General features: G+C 36.6%; 1 protein-coding gene across 1 annotated transcript in view; it reads left to right on the forward strand.

Annotated features, from left to right (window-relative positions):
- Positions 1-17,735, forward strand: part of LOC139129688 (uncharacterized) — a 146,102-nt gene that overhangs the window by 111,123 nt on the left and 17,244 nt on the right. Inside the window, exon 6 of the mRNA XM_070695363.1 lies at positions 13,918-14,466. Within this exon, the coding sequence (XP_070551464.1) occupies positions 13,918-14,466 (549 nt within the window). The remainder of the gene's footprint in view (positions 1-13,917; positions 14,467-17,735) is intronic.

The following is a 17,735-nucleotide window of genomic DNA, read 5'->3' on the forward strand; positions in this document are numbered from 1 at the left end:
GTGTCCTCTGGTTTTGCTTGAATGGGCAAATGTAAATAGTTTGTCTACAGCTACTTTATCCCATCCTTGTAGAATCCGAAAAACTGAATCATGTACCCACGACGACGTCTTTCCTCAAATGTAGTTAAGTTCAAAGCCTTTAACCTGTCTTTATAACACAAATGCTGCAGCTCTGGTATTAACTTGGTAGCTCTTCTTTGTATGTTTCAAGTAGATCTATGTCCTTCCTGTAATATGGGTTCCAACATTGAATTGCATACTCCAAGTGTGGCCTGACAAGAGATTTGTATAGTTTCATGATGATATATTTTGATTTGTACGTTATGTTCCTTTTAATCATTCCAAGTGTTCTGTTAGCTTTCATTGCTGCTGCTGCACATTGATTGCTTGGCTTTAGTGGGTTATGAATTAAAACACCCAAGTCCTTTTCTTCTGTTGCAACTTTCAGCCGAATGTCATTCATTGTGTAGTCATATGCTGGATTTGTTCTGCCAATGTGCATTACTTTACACTTGTCAACATTAAAGGCCATTTGCCAATCAGAAGACCATTCTGTTAACTTAATTAAATCCTCTTGGAAATTGTTCTTATCATCAATGGAATTTACAATTGTACAGAGTTTAGTGTCATCAGCAAACTTCAACATGAATGAATTTACAGCATTGTCAATGTCATTAATATAGATCAAAAACAGAACTGGTCCCAACACAGATCCTTGAGGAACACCACTTGTAACCGGTAACCATTGTGATTCCGCTCCTCTTAGTACTGTTCGCTGATATCTATTTGATAGCCAATTACTTATCCAGCATCCAATATGTCCTGTGATACCATGGGCTTTCAGTTTCGCAGCCAGTCTTACATGGGGAACTTTATCGAAAGCCTTGCTAAAGTCTAGATATGCAATGTCTACTGGATCACCATCATCAATAGCCTTTGTTACATAGTCTAAAAATACCAATAAATTTGTCACACATGACAGACCAGAAGTAAATCCATGTTGGCTGTCCTTAATAAGTGTAAACTTTTCTATGTGGTTGACTATGGAATCTCTAATTCGTCTCCAGAACTTTACAAAGAACAGCTGTAAGGCTAACTGGTCTGTAGTTTCCTGCACTGTGTTTAGGGCCTTTTTTGTATATCGGTGAAACATTTGCTCTTCTCCAAGCCTCTGGGATGACTCCATGCTTCAGTGATAGATTATAAATGACTGCAATTGGTGATGAAATTTCTTCAGCAAGTTCCCGTAAGACTCTTGGGTGGATGCTATCTGGACCTGGAGTTTTGTGTGGATTTAGCTTCATTAACTCTTTGTATACATCATCAGCTGTTACAATAATGTCAGTTAGCCAGTCGTTTTCATTCGTAAGAAGTAGTTTTGGCTGTGGAATATTACTGGTGTCTTCTTTGGTAAAAACAGAACTAAAGAAATTGTTCAATGTCTCAGCTGTTTCCTTATCTGAGTCTATCACTTTGCCTGTATTGTCCTTTAATGGTCCAACAGTGTCCTTGGTTTTCTGTTTCCTTCTAATATATGAGTAAAAACTTTTTGGGTCCTTCTTTATGTTACCACATAGTTTTCTTTCGAAGAGGCGTTTTGCTTGGCGGACCTCTTTATTTACTCTTTGCTGTAATTGTTTATACTCATGATAGTCACTATAGTCCTTAGTGGATACATATCTCTTCCATACATGGTATTTCTTCCTTATACATTTTAATATCTTCCTATTCATCCACAGCGGTCGTTTACCTTTCTTCTTATGTTGCAATGGAGTGAACTTATTAACAGTGTCTTGAAGTTTAGCATGAAAACTGTTCCAGCACTCCTCAACATTTTCATCTTTAAAAAGAGAGTCCCAATCAACATTTTTCATGGACTGCTTCATGGCTGCATAGTCTGCTCTGTTGTAATTTAAACCTCTAGATGAGTTTACAATGTTAGGAAGACTTACTATTGTGTTCCAAAATAATATTGAATGGTCACTGGTTCCAAGATGGTCCCTCACTTCAACCTCATCCACCATGTTGTATAAGGAGGTTAAGATTTCGACACTGATAAATTCTTTGTCTAGAGACAAAGAGACACAGCTGTTACACCTCCAGAGTTCTGTGGGGTTTTGAAATCAATCTATTCATCCATCCATGCGAAATAAAAACAGATTCTCTGACCATCTGAAACTTTCGAAAAGTTTTCTCGGTATTATTGTTCCATGTATTGACAATAATATGTTGATTTTAATTCATCAAAGCTTAGTGTTAGTACACTATGCCGAGTTCGCTCGGTTGACAGCTTGAAATCTTTACTCGATGGTCACTTTAGGGCCACCAGACGTTAGTTTCGTACCAAATAAAAGATTATTTAGCAGGAAACTGACGTCCTTCGATCAACTCGCAGGGCGACTTTTCGAATTATCGGGATTTATCTTTGTGGCTCGGGTCAACTAGCCAGGAAAAGTCTCCAGGCTCTTGTCAGCTGTTGATGACTGAACAGTGATTAGGCATTGGACAAACAGTCAGAATGATAACTCATACCTGTTGCAACTTCGGGGTCAGAGGGGATTGTTCATTTATAATGCTCAGTCTCAGATAAATTAAACCTGTATTGCCCCCCGAGCTATGTACTAGTCGACGAATATTTGTCGATTGTCGATTTGGTCTTGCTGATAAAGATACTGTAATGTAACGCGGTGAAGGTTTGGCAAATATATTTTTTTAAGAATTTAAAAGCGTGAACCCACTTTTTACCAATTCATTGTTTCAGAAGAAATTTCCTCAACTCTTATTTCAAACTTTGTTATGATATTTTAGTCCAGTTCGCATTAGGCTTGGAGTTGATGTATGTCTTTTTTTGCAGAAATACTGCTGTTAAATTTCAGTTGTAGAGTGACACTAAGAAATTCGATTGTACGTACACTGAATACTTTTCAATGGACTTGTGAACGCGCAAGCCTAGACAAAGAAGGAAATGTTTCATAGGTAAACAGTGTAAGGCAAACCAGTTTTTATGGCATAAAAATACGAACCGGTCTTTGAGTTACTATATTAAGAAAGAAAACTCCACGTCGTTAAATATTTTGTCTATCTTCTAAAACAGCTGAGAACAGTTTTTTGAAACAGTTGAATACAAAATTTGAAATTGTTAATAAAAATATTATACAGCTTGTCATTTGCAAGGGAGTGTGTACCTGGCAAACATATATATCCCCATGTTTACTTGTCATACAATGTTTAACATGAACACGTCTGGAAATATTATTTCTGTCATTGCAAATAACTTGCTTATCACTTTACGAAGTATGTATAGTTATCAGTAAAAATACCAGCAATTTAATTTTAGACAGACTTTAACATTAGATGAGAGCGTTCGATCGATATAAACTTTGTAGTAACTCTACAAAAGTTGATATGACGCAATATCATTGCGGTAGAGTAGCTAGTAAATTTACTTATACCAAAATATCTCAATACTTTGATGCTGTAGATATTTTGAGTACAAACTGAGTGAAGGCTCAAGACAACTTCGAACAAAACGTTTGCCATGAGGCCATATCTAAAGTTTCACGTTGCCGTCCCAGTCCATACTTCAAAAAACTTGCATTATGGCTCAAAATACGAAACACGTGTTGCAAAATTCCTGTCTTACGACTATATTTGAGCGCAATAAATACAAATCAATCAGTATCTTTGTTCAACAGTAAAAATAAAATCATTGCAGACATGTAGGTCTAAGTGACTGTGAATATAAAACTTTTGATATCTGCTTTCATGTTATATTATGCTGTAAGCCTATACCAAACTGTTCGGACACTGTTCGAAGAAGTGTTACGCAGTGCAGATGGCACCGTTCATGACAAGCACAGTGTAAGGTGAAGAGACTGTGGCTCACAGTAATATCGCTCAGAAGTGACTTTTGGCGAACATGCGCGCGCACACACAGCCCGATAAGTATGTCCTCACACTTAGATCACATGATGAAATCAATTTTAATGAGGGATCAGTAATTTGTAAGTTTCCAGGTTAAAGATAATGGTAGTAACCGTTGAATCGACAGAATTAAATACATAGTAAGAATGTAAGAACACATTAAGAGACGCAGGTGTGATTGTCTTTAACAGTTTTGGTTGACATGACATGTAACATAGGCTAGGTTACAATGTTTATTTATACCCCAGGTCAATTCAGGTCATCAGATGTGGACTCAGTCGCTCACTATAAACACTTGAACAGGCCAACAATCAATGTTTGCTTATCAAAGCATGACGTGTCAGAAATGTATTGATGTACTGCAGAATACGACTCGAGAACATATATCCAGGCATATAGTCTAAGGTACACATCAAATTACTATGTTGCCCAGGGTAATATGAAATATTGTCCAACATATTGCTCATGGCTAATTTCAGCTCTCTACAATATATCTTTGTACTATATAAACTAATATGCGTATTTGCAAGCAAAAACGCTCTAGGACTTCAGAGATGTTCATTATACTTAAGAAGTCCTGCTCGATGAGTGCACTGCCTCATTGTACTCTACAATAACCGCAGAAATTACTGTTACTACTCCTTCAGAGCTAAGAAGTATCTATGCAGCAGATTTCCTCCAATCCACCCATACTTCATATTCACTTCAATTTCGTGTAGTTGCCAAGCAGAAATCGATCTAAAACAAACATCCCAGGGCCCAGCTGGTTGTCGATGACCCGTCAGGTGATCGGTCAGAGCGATAATACAACCGCTTTGTCCATGAGTGGCTCGTAGAATCTATATCTAACTTGCGTACAAAATTATTTGGTAAACATTATGCTTCCATTAAATGAGACACGGCAGCAAAGTGTGGTTAGTCTCTACACAGAATATACGTTGAATATTAAACAGACAACACGTATATAGTTTAATCGTACTACTCAACCACTCAGTCTATCTTGCTGCAGAACCTAAACACTTGATTTCGATGTACGAACAAGGTGCCTTCTGACGTTACAATGCTCCTGCTTTTTCTTATTACAACTTTTCCAGATGTAGAGCAAGCACTGTTCTAATGGTTACACAAAGAAAATTCTGAACCTTGAAGTCGGAGAATCCCCAGGTAACAAGAAATTCATAGACAAGTTTTAGGAATGATGTAGACTTAGTTCAGTCACATAAGTTTTAAGTGGGTCTAGAAATGTATCATGTGGCTGAATATCAAAGCGGTGCAAGCCACAATAGTTCGGCTTTGACTATCAAAGATTCTCTTTATATTAACAGTTAAGGCTATTTACAGTTAAAGTTCAAGCTTTAAAATAATATAGATGCAAAGAAACGTTTTAAAGGAAATGTAAAGATTTATAAAACATTTAGATGTGGTTGTTCTACAGCACTCTTGCACATTTGGTCAATTTTTTTAAATATTGAGATCAACGATATGTCTACAATATCTGCGTTCACTCAAGCATGGAGAGAGAGAGAGAGAGAGAGAGAGAGAGAGAGAGAGAGAGAGAGAGAGAGAGAGTCTGTTTATCCTTGATTGCGTTCGTCTTTTCCTTCCTCATGAGCAAAAAATGTTCCATATCCAAGGTACAAAATTTGTCAAAGCGTTCCTCGTCTAAAGCAGAAGCAGTGTTTATCTATGCTTCTACATAATTATTATGACATTGTAATAGAGATTGATATTTCGAACTTAAAACACAAAAACGTAACCATTGTTATAACATTATCACTCTACGTCTTGTTTTATTTTTGTTTTTATGGGTTGGTTAAACATTGAGTTTTCTCTACACATTGAATAGAGCTTTACAGTTGTATATCGTCGTAATGGTCCGGATAACAAGCATGCCTTATATAAAAACAACTTAATTGAAACAATGCATTATTGAATTATGGAGAATTATGCACGACACGAATGTCACTTGATCATTTTATATAGTGCAATAATGTCTTAATCATGATCATTGTAGATATTCCGACAACTTGTCAAAGTTGATGGCATATTCAAGAGTTAAAAGAAGCTATAGTCAATCTTATTTATTATTAATATGAAATAAATGAAATGTTATTGGTTATTAAAATTATTAGGTAGAATATTAAAATAGGTTTCTTATATAGGAATATACATGAATATTAATATGAGTTGATCGCTAAAATGCCATTTTTCTTTCTATCAAGTACTTCAAAGCAATATTCCTTTTTTTCGCCGTAAACAATGCGGCCATTCAATTATTTAATTCATTGGATTTAAATTTGATGATTGCAAATATCATTTAGTCTATACATGTGATCTGACTGAAGTGATAATGTGTATTCGGTAATTTGGATTTTAGCTAAATAGATTTATCTATTGCCTGAATGTCATATTCGATTTTGGCGGGAATTTGGCTGAAGGGTGTTTGAGGGCTAAGTTCGTTGCTAGGTGATGGTTACAGTATGGCAAAATGCAACACTAAAAACAAATGTCGAAAAGTTTCAAAGTTTAAAAGATTTATACATACTATCGTATGCAACTACAGAGCCTTGTTGGTGGTGGTGTCTGCTTCGTTCAGCAGTCATTTGCAGTTTGTTTGTCGGCATTGATGTCGGCAATATAAAGCTTAGTGTATGGGGAAAAGGAAATATGGCGAGGACTGTTATAATCGTCGTGTAAATTAGCTTTCTCGAAGCCTTGATTCAATTTGATTAGTCATATCAACATAGCTACTAATACCGTGGATGCCATGCGTCCACGTTATGTGTCGGGTGCCCTTGTGCCCCTCCCCTAACACTGATCGTACATTGACCATTTGCTATCGTCTTTGCTCGTTAAAGTAGCCCGGTCCCAAGGGAATGGCATCGTGGCCATCAAGGCAGATGACATGGTAGCATGTGCAGTATTACAATGACTTTGTTCCATCTTGGTAACATTTGGAGGTTTCAACACCCTAGCTCTTTTCAAAGGCTGCTTGACTGTTTTATGTAAATGCATTGCATTTCAGTAGTTGTCATGCTCTCTTTAAAATGATTATTCAGCGTTAATTGTCGATCTTGAATTCACATTGGCAATGCTACAACCTAATTAACGATATAAATTGATATTATTCTCACAAGTGTTATGTAATTTGACGTACTGTTTAGCCCTGCTTGTCGCTGTGACACTATGACGGAAGTTGTAGCAAGTGGAAGTGGCTATACTGGTGAAAGAGAGAGCAGAAAGAGAAAGCATAATAATGGTGATGGTGGAGATAGTGATGATGAGAGCAATAAGAAAGGCCACGATAAACACGGGGAGGTTGGTGTGCAGCAGAAAGTGCAGGTGAGTTTTATATACGTTTCACATAACATGTAAGCCGTTGGCGGAGAAGCACAACCATCTCACCATAACGAAAGCCTTTAAATAGACTGGTGGGAATTTCGTACTAGTAATAAGAGTGACTGTACCATAAATTTCTATGACATTACAAAGCTGACACTTAAAATTCATTTGTAGTTAGATTTGTTTATTTTCTTATATATGCGATCTACTTTAATCCGATGAATGAATCGAAGCAGCCTTATATCAGCAATGAACATACAGTGTATATCCGTTCTGTGAATTGCGTCTGCTTGCAAGCGGCCTATACACATGTGCATCTCACTGTTTACGCTTTCCCAGACTCGTCCTGCGATCTGCACGTAATTTTCAATTGGTAAAAAATTAACGTCTCCAATAGCGGAACTTTTTCTCTGAAGTATATGCCTGTGTTGATATCCTCTTGCAAATTCTATGTAGTTTTAACGCCCCGATAGGAAAAAAGTACAATCAAAATTTTAGTGACAGAGGTCGCATGGAAATTCGGAGCCTGGGACCGAGCATTGTTTGTTAAGGGGATACGTGGTATGTATATTTGGCTATAGCAGTGAAAGTTACACAAACGTGAAGACATCGATATGGGGAGGTTAGGCACAATCTAAATGAGTTTAAGCATGTCTTAAAGAAAATAATTTGCACCTGTTTGCACTCCTTTATAATTATCTCCTTGTATTAGATAATTAACTGTAAATTATGGCACCGATATTGCTATTATTCCGGGTGCTCTTTCTACTCCCTTTGTCTTTCCATTACCCTTCTGTAATTCTAGTTGAGAAGCTTGCTTTAGCATTAGCATTAGCATTGCTTGCGCTCCAATTCGTTCAGAATGACGTATCGCCGTGCCTGGTACAGTAATATAGTACAATTTCCATTTACAGCTGTATAAGCAATTTGTATCATTCAGTTCGCTCTATAAATCTTGTTCGCACAACTTCAGTACTTATACCAAAGTGCATAGTTGTAAGTAAATGTTGACAAATAACATCACCAAAATTTAATTCCAAAGAATCATATCAATCTCCTTCAACACACTGTTGCAACAGTTCTTAAGACATTTTGCAAGTAATTGTCATTGATGATGGTCGGTCCTAAACTTGCCACTGATAAACAGCAAAAAGGAGAAGAAACTTCAGTAGCATGATAGGTAAAACTAGCTGAAGTTTAAAATGGCAACAAGCATACATGATACTGCTTCATTATGAAATTATTCATATCAAATAAACCAGGCAATATACCTCAGTGCTACATCATTATACCCTATTTCACACCGTGTTTTCTAACGCAACATGTTACTCGATAGTGATACTGTATTTCACACACACTTTTGTTAAATTATTTATTTGGAATTATATTATAGCTTTGTCAATACCAGTGAATTTTGTGACGTCATATCCATACATTATTACTGATAATGTATTCCATTATTCAGCATTGCGGCCCCACAGCGAGCAATTTTTTTTTGGAAAACGAAAAAAGGACTGCGCATTTAAAAGGAGGGAAAATATCGGATAAACCATGTAATACACAAAACTATAAATCTTGATAATCGTGCACAATATTGATAATAATGTCTTACTGTACGATTTATCACATTTTTTGAGTCCTCGCGCACGCATTTGTCGTCTGTCTGGCTGGCGCTCAGCATGCAGTCCCCGTCCGATACGCTGGTTGTATTACTACGTTTGTTTACAACATGGTTCGCTTCGTTGCCGTATAGGTGAAACAGAACTCAGTACGTTTGCAAACTCCTAGACGATACTGGGTTTGACACATGGCATATTATGCATGTCAGTGGCCATGTAAACGATGCAAGCGTGAAAGGCTACTCGAACCAGCCGTAAACGAGCCAACAACGGCAGCTTGCTGTCATCATGGATGTAAAAAACCGGAAGTGTCTACGGACATACTACGGAGCCATTCAAAGTCTCGGTCCAAGGTCAGCTACTACCAACAATCATGACGACCGTGGACTCTCCGTTGATCTAACATCTCGGCCACCTAATTCTGATGCATCGACTGTAATCGGAGACAACTTTCATTCATCGTTTTTTCTCCATGTCTGTGATTTTACCTTGCCTTGTTCTCGATATCGCGACGGTACCGAAACCCTCCAGTATGTTTGTCAACTGTACCTTTCAAGCACCCGTTTACGTCAAGTTCTGTCGTTCGCCGAAATAAAATAGCTCTTCTCAAGAAGCCATCGAAAATTCAATTTATAGACACAATTATTATTGAAATATAAACATTTGAATAACAATGTTGAACTCTGTTGATATCGTTAGCAATGAATGCTGTACTACTAGCAACATAATAATGATCGTATTGATCAGCTGATACCATGCAGCTCGCTGATCATACTGATGTCGATGCATGAACATTCCGTTTTCTTCATCTCTGGCATTTCACCGTGTCGACTTTTTGAATGGCATGATATTTAAAGGTGATGTTTCAAGTTTGATATAGACGGTAGGGATGCAGTTACTTTTCATTTCCTTCGAAAATACATCGTTTTTCAATTCAAAATGAACCGTGAAAGTGCTGGTCATTTTTTGTGCTGAACGTGCGTGTTCAGTGCAGTGCACTGTGCAGTGTGGAGTCAGGGCCGATCATGCTGGACGACGCTCACTGGCTTCAAACTCAGTTTAAATTTCCTTTTTTATTCGTTTTCTACAACTACAAATTCACTGGCATTGCCAAAACTATAAAATAATAGCAATAATGCACCCCCTCCCGGCCCATAATGGACTCAAGCAAACTTTGCACTTCATAATGTACTCGGCTTCGCCTCGTACATTATGTCGTGTAAAGTTTGCTTTCGTCCATTATGGGCCGGGAGGGGGTGCATTATTGCTTTGGAAACATTGTAATATGACTTCTTGATTTACAATTTCTGTTTTGCCTCGTAGAGAATGACTCAAGACCTAATCCACCCGGCGGCTCTTCTTGTAATAGACAGATGGGGCTCTCCGATCCACGGTGGCATTGCAGCTGCGTTGTATCTAATCATCGGACTGCTACAAACATGGGGATTTGTAATCTACTGTACGGTATTAGAAGCAGATGACAAAGTGGTCCGCGAGGCTACGCGTATAGGAGTAAATTTAATTTTTCCTGAAACAAAACGCGAATATGAAACATTAAGACCAAATTATCTCTGGCTTGTAGCCCATAACACTTTTTTCCCAAATTTGAACAAAATTGAAAATTTGAAATTTGTTTTTGGGTTTGGACTCGTTTCGGCTTCTATCGCCTTCAATATTAAAAAAGATGTTTTATCTGCTGCTAAATATTTCCATGTCAACGTGTGGTGCCCAGACGAATTACCCGACAACATGTTTACGTACGATAAAGAATTCACTAAATCGAATTATAAATGGCTTGATAACCAAAATTTACATGCTGATGCGGTATTATCAATTGGTAAAAAAACGTTTGAATTTTTCCAAGACAGATTTGGTTCACGATTAACCAAGCACATAATGCTGTTACCACTGCCAGCAATCAGTCATTTCGAAGTTCAAACCTTTAGCAACATACCGCAAACACGAAATTTCCAAATTTTGACTCCGATCGAAAACTGCTATGCATCGTATATGACGCATAATGATATACTTCCATATTCCATGAATTTAGTGGCAGAAAGCTACGATAAATTTGGCAAACAAGAACCACCGAAGTGGAAAATTATGTGTATGAAAAAATATGATGATAAAACCGTCAGTAAGCGTTTAAAACCCCACGCTAAACTCAGGATTCTTAGCGACGGCTTTACTAAGGAAAAGCTTTCAAGCGAAATTGATGTTTCACATTTAATCATACTACCACAGCTTTCGATAAATTCTTTAAATGTGACCCTGACAACAATAGCCAGGGGTAAACCAATCATTGTTCCCTTAGCGTCAGAAAGCGACTATTTCATCGAGAAATATTTTCCTGATTTTCATCACAACATGGTTGTTGACATGCGGGGCAAATTAGACGAGTTGAAGGAAAAAATAGTAGATGTTATCAAAAACTATGCAACGCATCTGAATTATGCCTCCCGGGTTAGAGATATCATGAAGAATAAGGTGATGAACGAAGTACAGAAAACGAACTCAAAATTGTTCAATTGTATTCAACAATACGTTCAGCTGCCAGAAGAATCAACCAGTGATCTTTTGAGAACAGGTAAGACCCTCCCCTGTCCAAATAGGTTCACACACAGACATATTTGTGAATAATCATATAATCAATCAACATTTTCTGGTCTACAATCTTGAAGAACAAATGCACTGTGTCTACGCCTAATGAAAAAAATATGTACGTTTCTCGAGTTGGTGAATGAACAAAGTGACGCTGCGTAATTTTAAGTACAAGATTTCTTCGATAAAGTTCACTCTGTGGGTTTTTTTTGTACTCAGTCTTCTTTTCTGTCTGGCTTTCGATTTCTGTAATATGTAGATACCGATACCACAAGGGCAAGCACTATTCCATCCACTTCAATGCAAGCTATTGTAGCTGAACAAAGTTCGTCTGGACAAAGTAGGAAACCCGGTAAGTGCATGTGAAAACAAAGTGATAATTCCTTTTCACATTCGTTATATATGTTCTTGCATTAAATTCTGAACAAGAGAAGACAGAAGGCTTTTTATCGTAAAGCAAATAGAAAATCACAATTCATGAGTAAAGTATAAATTTAATTTAATTTCCACTTCTAGAGGTAGCCGAAGCCGTAAAATCTTTGAATTCGCCATGCTAATGAAAAGGCGTCACTGCAACAACAACTATCCCACTTTACGCGTACTATTCATTAAATTTCTCTCGTATTGACTAAAAGAGTGTATCAAAAAGTGCATCCACTTGCACATATGACAGTAATCTATTTTGGCAAGAGTCATTACGTGACCATGGTGTTAAGTTGTTCTTTACAAAATATTATCATTCAGAAAGTATTGACAGAGCATATATACATTTCAGAAAGTCAGCTGCCAAGGGGTAATTTACCCAGCATCATCGTAAAGGATTTTAAGTCAGTGATTTCACGCCATTAAAGAATTAAATTGATCTGATTTGTTAGGTTCCCTTGCGGTTCAAATTGAAACCTCGTATGGTAGTGCAGTTGAAGGTTCATCTATGACAGATGTTACAGAAAAATTTCATAAAATCGAGGGCAGCAGACCCGCAACCGAAGGGATTGGGAAAGTTTTGAGCGGGACGCACAAAGATGTCCACGTGAAGGAAGTTCAAGGGGGCTGTCTGCGATACGTGACGAACTGTGGATCATCAGAAGCACTGGAAGCCCTGTGGAGTGAGTATACCAGTGGACGACTGGACAAAACCATCCATTCTACAATCATTACAACATCACTACTCAGCAAGATTCAAGCTCACTACCTAACCCTTGATATCTACATTCCAGTACAGGAGTATTTACTTGTAAGAGGGAAATACCGCTATTGACAGGTAATGACCCCTTTACAGTTTGTTGATTTTGATATGTTGATCATATAGTGAGAAACTGTAATTTAATCAGCTCGTTGTTGGAAGTTATTACCAATTATGATCTCTGAATAATAAAAGTTGACAATAATAAACAGGGACAAACACATGTATTTCTGAAATATAAAAGCATTCGGATTTTTTTATTTTATTGGCCCACACACATGTATTGCCCGATCCACGAAAAGTTCGGCGTAAATATCAACAGTGATAACAGTACATACGGAGGTATTCTCTCCTCAGCTAACACTTTCGCCATCTCCAAACTACAAAAAGCCTTATTGTGCAATAAAAAGACATTAACACAGATCTCTGTGTAAAACAAGTAGTGAACCTTATTTTATAACGAGCCTTAGCAGGCATGTTACCGCACACCGCACAGGTTAATTCGTAAACCTGCATGCTCCATGGAGCTCTCAGATGCCGGGCGACCGACAACGTCCTGGCAGTGGGGTAACAGGCCATTCCCCGAAGCCACGACAAGCCCCCTGTTTATTACAAACGAATTGCCATGCAAGCCCAAAATTTGAGTTGTCCTTCGTTGTGGAAAAATTCGAAAAATCCACTATTTCGACATTGCCTTGTCAATTTGTCAAATCATAATTTTCACATCGCATTTTCACTCTATGAAAATGTTGTTTACGAGAGAAGAATTTCAATAAAAAAGTTACTGACTGTTTTATCATACTGTACCATAGAAAAGTTTCTTGAACAGTGTTTTTGAAAATTTAATAATATTTTACTTTTGAAGTGAAAGGAGCTGCATCAAACGTCGAAAGATCTGTGGATGAAAACATTTGGCAACACAATCACCGCAAGTATCAAAGTTTGACACAGAAATATTAGTGGCATACATGTATTGTCGAAGTCTTCAAACTGCGATCAAGAAAAACTCATTACAGCTAGTTTGTATTCCGTATAATTATCACCCCGAATATCACATTCCTGTTACAGTGCACGTCTATATATGTTTTGGCCGGTTAAGATCGGCCAAGACATTTTTAGCAGGGTCAGTATTGGGCTATGTTTATTTTGTGTAATTAGGTTTTGGTCGCGTTTGATTTGATCCTTTTCTGACTCTGATACTTATTCTGGCGTCACATTTTTCTATGTGCTCTACACATTCCTCAATAGGTTCCCAGACAAGCCCACTCCGTCGACGCAGTGTTGCCGCAATAACTGAACTCAAATCTGGACAACCTAGGAATGTTGACCGAAACCATACTGTGGACTGTCTAAATCTTGTACTTTCGCAAATACAAATACGCGACGGTCAAAACCACTCCGGATTACTGAGTAGAGATGACCTCAAAATTCCGGAATTACATCTCCATAGAATGACTTTTGCAACGAAACGCGACAAAGTACGACTGGATGTCCATGTCCGTAGAGGAAAACTGTGGGAATCCTTCAGTAAAAGGGACAGAGTCGACTCGACTTTAAATGCTGAACTCACTTCTATAGGTGGAAGTATGAATGAGACAATCTCGGACTTCGTACATCTGAAAATACACTCCAGCAAACACTCAAAACAGCAAAAAGCTGTCCTACATGAAGCCGGCCAGAAATTGCTGACGCAGAGGGAACACGTGACTAACCAGACTACACCTCTGAAGGAAAAGAGTGAAGCAAGAAATGTAGTCATTGGTACATTACAGAGTGATTTAGAACGAGTTCATCAAGGTGAGTTATTGACCCAATTTTTCATACCACCATATTAATGTAATTTACAAATATTTCACAGAAAATGAGCAGTATTCACAATTTCATCTTATTTAAGGGACAGATCAATTGCTTCAACAAGGGGTGGAAGCAGTGGATAAGTTTTTTGCGGATATCAAAAGTGGTTGACCCCTAATATATATATTATATATATATATATATATATATATATATGTGTGTGTGTGTGTGTGTGTGTATGTGTATGTGTGTGTGTGTGTTGTGTGTGTGTGTGTGTTTGTATGAATGTATGTGATGTATGTAGATAGATAGATAGACAGATTTAAACAGTTATTCTGGTGGTTTTTTTTTATTTTCGACATGTCAGTTGTAATATGGAATTTCAAAGTGTCAATTTACAAGTTTGAATACAGTATTTGAATGAGCTGTGAATGTATTCCATACTTTCTATATGTATAACCAGATGTCAATCACTGTAGTACATAAATGGATGTCCATCACTTATATCAATGAGAAAATAGCACTACTCAAAAACCTAAGTGGGTTTTTAGACTGTTGCAAGCCATCCAATTACATCTCTTGAGAAGCCCCACTGAGCTATTTCTATAAGTCATCCTCAGGGAACTATTTACCAAATATCCAAGCTGTCTGACCAGTGGTATAGCAGAAACAAACGAGCTAACAGCCGATAGAGCTCCACCGTGTTATGTAGAGAATAACTATTTGTGACACATGTTGATGAAGAAGGTTGATATCTTTGATAGCTCATTTCGGGATGGCCTGACCAAAAATGGCAAAAATAGCTGCAAAAATACAAAACTGAAGATTTCATCAAAATTTCAATATATCATATCAAGATAAACCCTAGAAACCTATAAACCAAGTATCAAAGCTATCAGATGGATAACTTTTCGGAAACAAAGTTTTTGACCAAAAATGGGAAAAATTGACCAAAAATATAAGTTTGAAGTTTTCATCACAATTTCAATATATCACACTGAGACAACCCCTAGAAACCTGTATACCAAATATCAAAGGAATCAGACAAGCAGTTTTTGAGAAACAAATTTTTGATCAAAAATGGCAAAAATTACCCCAAAAATACAAAATTGCAGATTTTATCACGATCTCAATACATAATATTAAAGCCCCAATAGCTGCAAATTTTATGCATTATTTTCATGATTTTATTTTCAAACTGCAGTTGGTTTGTGTAAATGAGCTAACTGAAGGGCATGTATCACTGCTGACTTGGACCATACCTACACGTTTCAACAGATTAAATAATAAACCGGTTCCACACTCATAATATGGCACCCTACAGAAAAGTACAAAAGATGCAGTATTTCCAGCACATACACATCGTTATCATAAAAGAAACAAGCATGATGCAATTTACTTGAATGCACAACACACGATTGCCAACATTTTGTTGTTGTAGTCTTTACTTTCTCTGTCAGACGATTAGTTTTTGAAAATCGCGGGAAATCTAAAGTGATGTTAAAACGTTTGAATTTACATGCTCACTTTTTCACTCTTTAGTGGGTCTTATTCAAAGAAAACTCATGGAAAACGGAGGATATTTTTAGATCGGTTTATTACACATAAGCAGCTATTGGGGCTTTAGAATAATCCTTAGGAATCTGTATACCAAATATCAAAGCTATCAGACAAATAGTTTTTGATAAACAAATTTTTTAACCAATGATGGCAAAAATTGCCCCCAAAATACAAAATTGTAGATTTCATCATAAATTGAATATATATCACATTTTGATCATCCCTATGAAGCTGTATACCAAATATCAAAGCTATAAGACAAGTGGTTTTTGTGAAACAAAATTTTGACCAAAATGACAAAAATGCCTTAATCAGATATGAACTGAAAATGCTCACGTGTTTCATTATATATTGCAGTTATGTGTAAATTTGAACCTTTGCCACATGTTTTCAACTTCATTGAAAGTGTTATGATCAACATAATTAACAATATTCACCACTTTGGTCTAGTCAATTCAGATAAATATCCCTTATTAGGAAAGTTCAGTAAATATGCAAATTAGGAATTGGCTGAAGTAAAAATGCTTAATGACTTTCAAGAATGTTGTATTATAGTATCTTCAATATATGTAGCAAGATTCATCAACTTTGGTCGAGTCAATTCAGATATATATCCCTACTTAAGAAATTTCATTAAATATGCAAATAAGGAATTGGCTGAAGTAAAACTGCTTATTGACTTTCAATAATGTTATATTATAGTATCTTCAATGTACATAGCAAGTTTTATCAACTTAAGTCAAGTCAATTCAGATATATATCTCTACTTAGGAAAGTTAATTAAATATGCTCATAAGGAATTTATTAAAAGTAAACATGCTTAATGCCTTTCAATAATGTTATATCATAGTATCTTTAATGTACATAGCAAGTTTCATCAGCTTTGGTCATGTCAATTCAAATATATATCCCTAATTTCAAAAGTTCATTAAATATGCAAATTAGGAGTTGGATGAAGTAAAAATGCTTAATGTCTTTCAAGAATGTTGTATCATAATATCTTCAATATATGTTGCAAGTTTCATCAACTTTAGTCCAGTCAATTCTGATATATATCACTGATTAGGAAAGTTCATTAAATATGCATATTAGGAATTGGCTGAAGTAAAAATGCTTAATGACTTTCAATAATGTTAAATCATAGTATCTTCAATATACATACCAAGTTTCGTGAATTTTTAAAAAGTGTAAATTCAGATAAATATCCCTAATTAGGAAAGTTCATTAAATATGCAAATTAACAACTACCTTTCATGTCACCCCTTAATAACTTTCAAACCTGATATATCTTGATGTGATCCACATTTGTAGCGAAGCTAATCAAATTGTGTACAGTCGTTCTCAATTTATATCTGTTTTTCTAAAATCATTAATTATGCAAATAAGCAAAAGTGAGCATACCACACCCACCAAAAATTAGCAGGTTCTTGCCATTTGCAAACTGAATCTGTGTACCAGATTTGATTCTGATCAGATGAGTTGTTTTTGAGATATTGAGCACACAGACAGACAGACACACAGATAGACAGACAGACATCGCTGCGACATTAGCTCATGTGTGAACACATGAGCTAAAAATACAAATTTCCATATTTCTACATAATTTGAACAAATCTGAGATAGGTCATTCCCAGGGATCTAATTTCCAAATATCAAAGCTGTCTGACTAGCAGTTGTGAAGAAAATCTTTAAAGATTTTTTGACCAAAAATG

This window comes from Ptychodera flava, chromosome 3, assembly GCF_041260155.1.
Source record: "Ptychodera flava strain L36383 chromosome 3, AS_Pfla_20210202, whole genome shotgun sequence".
Lineage (NCBI taxonomy): Eukaryota > Metazoa > Hemichordata > Enteropneusta > Ptychoderidae > Ptychodera > Ptychodera flava.